Source organism: Opisthocomus hoazin, chromosome 23, assembly GCF_030867145.1.
Source record: "Opisthocomus hoazin isolate bOpiHoa1 chromosome 23, bOpiHoa1.hap1, whole genome shotgun sequence".
Lineage (NCBI taxonomy): Eukaryota > Metazoa > Chordata > Aves > Opisthocomiformes > Opisthocomidae > Opisthocomus > Opisthocomus hoazin.
The window spans coordinates 4,665,982-4,675,071 of record NC_134436.1 but is presented as its reverse complement, the minus strand read 5'-3'; the positions used below and the strand labels follow the sequence as shown (position 1 = coordinate 4,675,071).

Below are 9,090 nucleotides of genomic sequence, written 5' to 3'. Positions count from 1 at the left end.
ACATGGACATACAGGCGTGCACATGCTCACACACACGTTCCTGTGCACTCAAAGGGATGCTATGGCAATGGCATTAGACAGCTCTAGACCATAAATCTGTCTGGCCTCACTTGCTCCCTGCTCTGCAGCCCCAAGGCCACCTCAAGGTCTTTCCTCTGCATTGTCCCCAACTTGGGATCTGCCACTCCCTACCCGCTGCGGCAGCTCTTTAACCAAGCGTGGCACTTGGCAGCTCTGCCTCGCCTGCAGACAGCCACAGGACCCAGAGCAGCCCGAGCTGTGAAACGCGCAGATCCATGATAAGCCAGTCTGCACAGAGGAGTGGTTGCTCAGCCCACCATGCTCCAATGTGGGCAGCTGCAGGTAGCCTTCCTCCCTAGGCAAGACCTTGAGAGCGGCTGCAGCTCTCCAGCTTTCTCCTTGCTCTCTATTCCATGAGTTTTCACCCATGCTTTGATGCCCAACTGCCAGCTGATCTCAAGTGGGGTGACCTCAGGATCAGTAGTGGGGCCATGTTCCCCATCCCTGTCAGAGGGACGGGTGAGGAGAAAACTGCCCCCTTGCCTTGTAGGTAAGGCTAACTCGGGGGAATGGGTGTGCAGTAAATGGCAGAGCCTCAGTCCAGGTGGACCCCAAGAAACTCAAAATTTGGGTGAACAGAAACCTTGTGGACATCATCAAATGGGCCAGATAACCCCAGGTTTCACCCAGGCTGGGGACTGAGGAGCTAAAAGGGTCCCAGTGAAAAGGACCTGGGACAAGGTCCCAAGCCAAGGTCCTGGACAAGAAGCTGAACAAATCGGTCAAGCTGCATCCTGGGTGACATGAGGAGGAGTGTAGCCAGCAGCCTGAGAGAAGGGGTTGTCCCTTCCATACAGCACCAGGGAAACCCCAGCTGTGTGCTGTGCCCAGACCAGCCTCCGAGTTCAGGGAGAGGTGGAGGAGCTGGAGAGGGACCAGCAGATGCTGCTGGCAGGCCTGGGGCCCTGGGCTACAGAAGGGGTGGATTGGGATCTACCAGCATCATGCAGCTACCTGGAGGGCAGATGTAAAGGCGACGGAGCCATGCTCTCTTGGTAGGGCATGAGATGTAACAAAGGACAGTGGACATTAACTGCAGCTTCAGGTTAGACAGTAGGATTTTTTTTTTTTCCTGGTGAGGTGGTGCAGCTGTGGGACGTGCCACTAGGGAGATAGGGCAAGTCCATCCTTCAGGACATAGCTGGGTAAAGCCATGGATGACCTCACTCTGTGCTGGTTATGTTTCTACTCCAAGCAGGAGGGTGGGCTAGAGACCACCCAGGGGTGCCTTCCCACCAGCATCACTGGAATCCTGTGAGCTCAATGAGGGGCAAATTCTTTTCCTTCCCCCATGCCAGGACCCCACCCCACAGATCCAGGACACTTGAGTCAAGGTCCTCTGCGCTGGACCGCGGCCCCATCCTGCTGATGCTGAAGCCCATGGCTTCCACCACGCTGCTGGGAGGCCTGGCTGCTGCTCCTGGCAGGTGATCAGCTGATCCCGCCAGCGAGCTGGTGCTGCAAAGTCAGGCACAGAGATTGCCAGCGTGCCAGCTAGGGGAGAGCAGGGACAGGGGGCTCGGGGAGCCGGGGGCAGCTCTGCCCTGAAAGTCGAGCCACCTGCGTGCTGCTACCTGCTGAATTATAGAGGAGCTGACAGCCAGCCGGAGAGAAATGTGATCCTGGTTAGCCAGCCGGGGAAGACATCTGAGCTCGCAGCAGCTGCGATAGCAACTGCAGGCAAGGAGCCTTCCTCCTCGCTGCTCTGTGCAGCGCAGTGCGGCTGGGGCGGCGGGAGGTCTCTGCCTGTCCTGGCTTGCCTGGGTGGCCGGTGCCCGCCGCAGGGGCACGGGCTTGGGTGTTGGAGGATGATGTGAGCTGCAGCAGGCACCCAGCAAGGCGCAGCTCAAGGGCAGAGCCAGGTTTCCCAGGAGGTGAGGCAGAAGGAGCCTGCCTGCAACCTGTGCCCGCACCCCGGGTCTGGCAGCTCAGCCCCATGTCCAGAGGAGGGGAGATGGTTTATATCCCAGATGACTCCGACTTCAGCTCCTTCAGAGATCAGTGTGAGAGCCTGGAGGGCTGGCACTGTCGGTATAACAAGGCTGGTGTGACTGTGTGGAGTCAGGGCCAGGAAGAAAGCTGCACCGTGCAGAAAATCAAGGTAAGCAGATGCCGGCGGCTGCGGGACCACCAGCCCTCCCCTGCTCCAGCTGCATGCCCCACTGCTCCTGAGGGTCCCTGGCATGCTGGCCCATCCTGGGGGTGCACAGCATCTTTGTCCAGCCTGCCCGGGGGTGTACCTGTCCCGAATGCTGGGGCTGGCGGGGTTAGTCCCCTAGAAGCTCTGCTGGCAAGCGGCTCTGCAGGCTCTCACTTCCTGCCCCATGCCTTTAGCCTCTCGACCTGCCGGGACGCCCGCTGCAGCGTCCTGCCATGCATGCATGTGGGCTCGTGTTGCGGCTGCCCTTGATCCAGGCACAGGCAGGAAGGCCCTGGGATCGATTACATTGTGGAGGGAGCTCCTGGGCATCAGAGAGGTTCACAGGATGTCTCCCTGATGCCTCTCCCCCTGCCACACCACACCTGCTCCTAGAGCACATCTGCTCCACCTTGCATTCTGCACTGGCTGAGTATCCCAGAGAGTTTAAGAGCCCCCATGTGCTATCTCAGGAGGTTTGTTTCTTGCCAGGGGCCAGATCTCAGATGCTGCAGAGGGACTAGTGAGGTTCAGCCATCCCTGAGGCTGTTAAGCTGCATTGCTCATCCACATAGCGCTGCCAGGTGACCCTGACTACATCAAGAGTGGTTACAGGGTGCTAGGGACAAGGGGCATGGGACCCCATCATGGGATAACCCCTGTGTGGGAGCATCCTGCAGGTCAATATTTGGCTCCATGGCTGGTGTCACAGGTAGCGCTTTGGCTTTTCTAGACACTGAGGACAAGGACTGCTGGACAGGGATGGTATCCAACTAAGAAATGCCAGCTTTCTACGATGGCATGACTGGTTGGGTAGATGAGGGGAGAGCCGTGGATGTTGTCTACCTCGACTTCAGCAAGGCGTTTGACACGGTCTCCCATAACATCCTCTTAGGGAAGCTCAGGAAGTGTGGGCTGGATGAGTGGTCAGTGAGATGGATTGAGAACTGGCTGAATGGCAGAACTCAGAGGGTTGTCATCAGCGGCGCTGAGTCTAGCTGGATGCCAGTAACTAGCGATGTCCCCCAAGGGTCAGTACTGGGCCCAGTCTTGTCCAACTTCTTCATCAACGACCTGGATGAAGAGTTAGAATGTACCCTCAGCAAGTTTGCTGATGACACCAAACTGGGAGGAGTGGTGGATACACCAGAAGGCTGTGCTGCCATGCAGCATGACCTGGACAGGCTGGAAAGCTGGGCAGAGAGGAACCTGATGAGGTTCAACAAGGGCAAATGCAGGGTCCTGCACCTGGGGAGGAACAACCCCATGCACCAGTACAGGCTTGGGGTGGACCTGCTGGAGAGCAGCTCTGCGGAGAGGGACCTGGGTGTCCTGGGGGACGACAGGTTGACCATGAGCCAGCAGTGTGCGCTGGCTGCCAAGAAGGCCAGTGGGATCCTGGGGTGCATTAGGAGGAGTGTGGCCAGCAGGTCGAGGGAGGTTCTCCTTCCCCTCTACACTGCCCTAGGGAGGCCCCATCTGGAGTACTGTGTCCAGTTCTGGGCTCCCCATTTCAAGAAAGATGAGGAGCTGCTGGAGAGTGTGCAGCGGAGGGCTATGAGGATGGTGAGGGGACTGGAGCATCTGTCCTACGAGGAGAGGCTGAGGGAGCTGGGCTTGTTCAGCCTGAAGAAGAGAAGGCTGCGAGGGGACCTAATATATGGTTATGAATATCTGAAGGGTGGGTGTCAGGAGGATGGGGCCAAACTCTTTCCAGTGGTGCCCAGCAACAGGACAAGGGGCAATGGGCATAAACTGAAGCATAGAAAGTTCTGTCTGAACATGCAGCAGAACTTCTTCCCTCTGAGGGTGACGGAGCCCTGGAACAGGCTGCCCAGGGAAGTTGTGGAGTCTCCTTCTCTGGAGATATTCAAGACCCACCTGGACAATGTCCTGTGCAGCCTGCTGTAGGTGACCCTGCTTCGGCAGGAGGGTTGGACTAGATGACCCACAGAGGTCCCTTCCAACCCCTACCATTCTGTGATTCTGTGATTCTGTGAAAGTAGGGCACAGGACAGCCAGCTTCATAAAGAGAGCTTTCGACCAGGAGTGTCAGGGAAGGGTTACTGTGACCTGAAGAACAGAGAAGGTATGGGGAGGTGGTGAGGAGGCGCCTGGGGTACAGTACACTGGAGGAGGCTCTTGCACTGCTCTTCTCAGCACAGAGTGACTGGCAGCCTGTCTCAGGTACCTGCACACCAGCGCGTGCAGCTGGGGAGATGGAAGGAGGGTCCGGGCAGACAATGATTTCAGTGCTTCCAGGGATGAGGGCCCTTCAGGGCCAAGGTGAGGAGGAGGAGTGGTGCTTTTTGCGGAGGTGTAGATGCAATACACACTGTCTTGATGCACTGAGCCAGGGAAGAGGTTCTAGGCTAGGACCAGGGAGCACTTAAGCCAGTTCAGCACCCAGAACCAGACAGGACATACCCTCGGGTGCTGAGGGGGCTGGCCAATGTCCCTCTGAAAAGTCCCGGTGACTGCAGGAAGTCCCTGATAACTGGGAAGAGGCAAACATCACATCTGTCTTCCAGAAGGGCAAGAAGGATGCTCTGTCACCTCCATCCCTAGGCAGGTGATGGAGAACATCCTCCTGAAAGCCATGTCTTGAAGGACAAGAGCTGTGGCAAGAGCAGCAGGGAGCTCCCAAGGGCAAATCCTGCTTGACCAGCCAGATTGCCTCCTGCAATGACAGGACTGGCTGTGTGGGTATGGGGAGAACAGTGAAAGCCCTGTACTTTGACTTTAGTAAAGCCTTTGACAGGGTTGCCCACAGTCTCCTCGTCCTCACATTGGTGAACTGGAGAACTGGATAATGAGGTGAGAGGAAAACCAGCTCACCACCAGTCTCAGGAACAGTGTTCAGCAGTGCAGAGTCCAGATGGTGACCAGTTGCTGGGTCCCACCGTTACTGGGACAGTGGGATCAGGTGCTCTCCCAAAGAGTCTGCAGGAGAGTGTTTGAAGTGCTGGAGACAAGGCTGCTGCTCGGCGTGACCTGGACAGGCTGGAGAGACGGGCTGGCAGGAACCTCGTGAAGTCCAGCCAAGTTCAAATAAGCACAGCCCGACAGAGGGGATGCAATTAAATCCCCCTTTGACACTACCAAGCCCTACAGAGAGGGAACCCCAGGCAGGTTCAGGCGGGTCTGAGCACCAGCGCCCAGCCTGGTCTACTGCAAGTGATATTTCCTTGATGTGATTTTTCCGTGCTCTGGACAGGGTCTGAGCATGGTGCAGGGATTAGTACTGCCCAGGGACCCTTTCTGAAATGCAGGGGGGAGGATGTCACCCAGTCTGGGCAGGAGAGCTGAGCTGAAAGAAGAGCCCCAGTCTTTCCATTCGTGCAGATGTAAGCTAGAGAGTCCCTGAGCATTTGGAGCTTTGGATTTTTTCCACCTGAATTCGCTGAGGGTGGGCTGGTTTTGGGCTCTGTGCTTTTCCCATCTCAGCTGACCACCTGCCGTGCTTGGTGCAGCTGTTGCACAGCCTCTGTTCCTCCTTGGCTGGAGAGGGGTGGTGGACAGGCTTTGGTGGGGTATTTTTGGGGTGGAAGGCTGCAAATGTCCTGCTGTGATAACCAGAGCTTCCAGAAGCACCATGAGCTCCACCTCCAGCTGGAGGCGTCCTTCACCCTGCAGCAGCAGCACACCCAGATCCAGCTGGGAGGGGGTGGCTGGGGAGGGGGAGCAGGAGGAGGGGGCTGGGTGCTCCCACACTCTCCTCCACGGTGCCCCAGGGAGCACAGCACTTCTCCAAGCCTGCCCTGGGCAAGAGTCCAGCACACTGGGCAGAAACCATCACCCAGGCCATCAGGGGAAACTTGCCTGAGATTGATGGGACCTGCCACGTTCAGAAGGCCATCTCCAATTACACGGCACTGCCGAACACCTCATCAAAGATGCAAGGCCTCTAATGGGGAGCAGATGACATCTCCTTCCTCCTGGCATTGAGGGGAGCGGGGCGGACAGCTTCATCAATAATGCACTTGCTGGTGCGGTCGGGCAGCTCCACGGCTCCAGTTACAGCTGGGGCCCCACCAACCTCCCCAGACCAGACCCAGGGCAGGAGCATCCCTTTGCTCACCCTGCAGGAACATGGGATGAGGGGACAGGGCTGGGTTTGGGGTACCCAGGCACGAGAGCCTGGACCGCCAGGCAGCTCAGTCTGAAGGCAGAGGGTCCTTCTACCCCTGCTGCCCTCCTGCCTTGCCACTGTGCTCCATGCCAGAAGCAGGGCCCGTGGCTCTGCCTGGACTGTCCTGAAGCAGGGCCGTGCCCTGCACCATGTGTGCAGAGCGTCTTCCATGGCACTCGTGTGCGTAGTTTTATAGCAGCAGAGGGGCATACCATGGCACACAAGAACAGCCTAAAGTCCTTGTCCCCACACGGGCACAGATCCATGCTCTGGGGGTGGGTGCTGCCCCCCTGCCTAACTGCCTGTCTCCCCGCAGACTCGCATCTCCTGCAAGGACGTCCCTGCTGAGACGCTCTACGACGTGCTGCACGACACCCGCTACCGCAAGAAATGGGACTCAAACATGATCGAGACCCATGACATCGGCCGCCTGACTGTCAATGCTGATGTGGGATACTACTCCTGTGAGCAGCCCCCAGCCCTTGGGGACTCCCAGGGCCCCCCTCCCTGACTCCGCAGCCCCATGCATGGGGGTGGGGTCATGGGGGCAATGGGTTGGAGTGTAAAAGGTTCTGTCTGCAGGGAAATGCCCGAGCCCCCTGAAGAACCGGGATTTCGTTACCCTGCGCTCCTGGTTACCCCTGGGCAATGACTATATGATCATCAACTACAGCGTCAAGCACCCGGTGAGCCCTCAGCCATCCCCAGTCCTGGCAGGGGTGTTGGTCCCATGGGCCAGCAGACACAGGCAGATCTGGGCAGCAGCTCAGGCAGGGTCTGAGGTGCACCATGTGTCTCTGCAGAAATACCCACCCCGGAAGGATTTTGTGAGGGCCGTGTCCCTGCAGACAGGTTACCTGATCAAGGCGAACGGTGCTGGTGCCTGCGTCCTCTATTATCTCACCCAGGTGGACCCTCGTGGTGAGTGCCAGCAGGAGGGGAGGGTGAAGCATGCCTCCCCAGGGACAGGTCCCACTGAACCCCCAGAACTCACCCATGGTGGCTCTCCATCACCCAGAGGTCCAAAGGGCACTGGGAAGTAGGAACAACCCAGGGAAGAAGGGGGTCCCCTCCCAGGGCACAGCATGAGGCAGGTGCCATCAGCTCTCGGGGCGGTCAGTCTGGCATGGGGCACTGCAGGCTCGTGGTGCCTCCTCTGGGGTGTCCCAGGTTAGCAGAGTGACGGGGCTTTGGGCTCTTGCAGGGTCGCTGCCAAAGTGGGTGGTGAACCGTGTCTCCCAGTTTGTGGCACCAAAGGTAAGCAGGGTGCATGGTCAGCGGCGGGATATGTGGGCATCAGGAATGAGCTGCCCTGAAGCAGCCTCATGGGGAGGGGCAAGATAGGTGCTGGGTGACCCAGGGCTCACTGGACCCTTGCTGGGCAGGCTGCTGGGGGTTTGTGGTCTGAACCAGGCCCCCATCCCTTCCCAGCACTCCCATAAAACAAGCAATGGGGGAGCTGGGAGCTATGCCCACAAACCAGGGCGGCTCCATTCCCACTGGGGACTTGAAGCACCATGATGGTCTGCACCTGCTCTGCCTGCAGGCAATGAAGAAGATCTACAAGGCTGGGCTGAAGTACCCGGAGTGGAAACGCAAGCACGACCCCGGGTACAAGCCCTGGGTGTACCCTGAGCAGAACACACTTCCCAGTGTCAGCCTGGCCGAGCTCTCAGTGCAGCATGCTGACTCACTGGAGAACATCGACGAGACAGGGCTGCCTGAGGATCACCTGAGCACCAGTGACCACGAGGCTTGAGCCCTCACCACAGCCCTCTTGCGGGGTGACCTGCTCGTGACTGGGGCTTTGCAGCCAAGGGGCAGGGGTGGGAATTTGTCCCCCAACAGCCACATCTGCTCTCCAACTCCTTCATCACAGACCCCCCTACCCAGGCAGCAGGTTACTATCCCATGGGAACTTGCAGCATGGGTGCTGGAAAGAGGGAGGACAGGCCCCCTGGTCACCCCTGCACCCATGGTGGCCCATGGAGATGTCCCCATGAAGGAGGTAGAGCTGGCAGTGGAACCAGCTGAAAGAGAGGCTGAGCAGGGCAAGAGAGGAGGAACCATTTGTGACAGGGTAGGAGCTTTCCTGGCACCAAGATATCCCTTTGCCACTGTAAGATCTTCTAGGGGTGTCCTTCCAAGGTCCAGAAGTGGGAGTCTGTGGAGGTCCTGCCCAGGCTTTGCAGCAGCACAGGGCTTGGACTGATCCTCTCTGGGCCTGCCAGCCCCTCAGTCAGGTTGGACCCACTCCAGCCCACCAAATCTCCCCAGGTTTTTTGTGCCCTTCTCCACATCAGGGAGTCCTCCCAGGTCTTCTCCTGGGCATCAAGCTCACCTCCACGTGCTGGCTTTAGCCCAGCTGACTCTGGGGACCCCTTCCTCAGGTGGTGTTTGGGGGTCTTGTCTTGACAGTGGGGTCTTGGGCAGCCTCTGTTCCCACCCCCTCGGTGTTTGCCGCTGCTGTTGTTTCGGGCACAACAATAAAGGGGTTGACGTGTGCGCGAGAAAGCTTTGGGCTGGCACAGGACAGAGAAGATGCTGGCACCAAGCCCACCCCAAGGCTCTCCAGGTACCAGATACTGGGTGGGACAGGAGACCCAGTCCAGTCGTGCAGTCCCAGAACACAGGGGTGCCCCTCAGCAGGGTGTGAGGTGGCTGGTGGTGGGGCAGGAGAGGCAGATGCTGTGCTCCACACACCCACACGCGTGCGGGTGAGCATGCGTGGGCATGGGGA

The 9,090-nt window shown here is 58.5% G+C and overlaps 1 protein-coding gene across 1 annotated transcript; it reads left to right on the top strand.

Moving 5' to 3' along the window:
- Positions 1-1,673: 1,673 nt before the first annotated feature.
- LOC104338331 (START domain-containing protein 10) lies at positions 1,674-8,851 on the top strand. The gene is made up of 6 exons (XM_009944365.2): positions 1,674-2,182; positions 6,667-6,814; positions 6,933-7,036; positions 7,154-7,271; positions 7,555-7,607; positions 7,897-8,851. Exons 1-6 carry the CDS (start codon positions 2,018-2,020, stop codon positions 8,107-8,109), a joined length of 801 nt encoding a protein of 266 aa, XP_009942667.1. The 5' UTR covers positions 1,674-2,017; the 3' UTR covers positions 8,110-8,851.
- Positions 8,852-9,090: the final 239 nt, after the last annotated feature.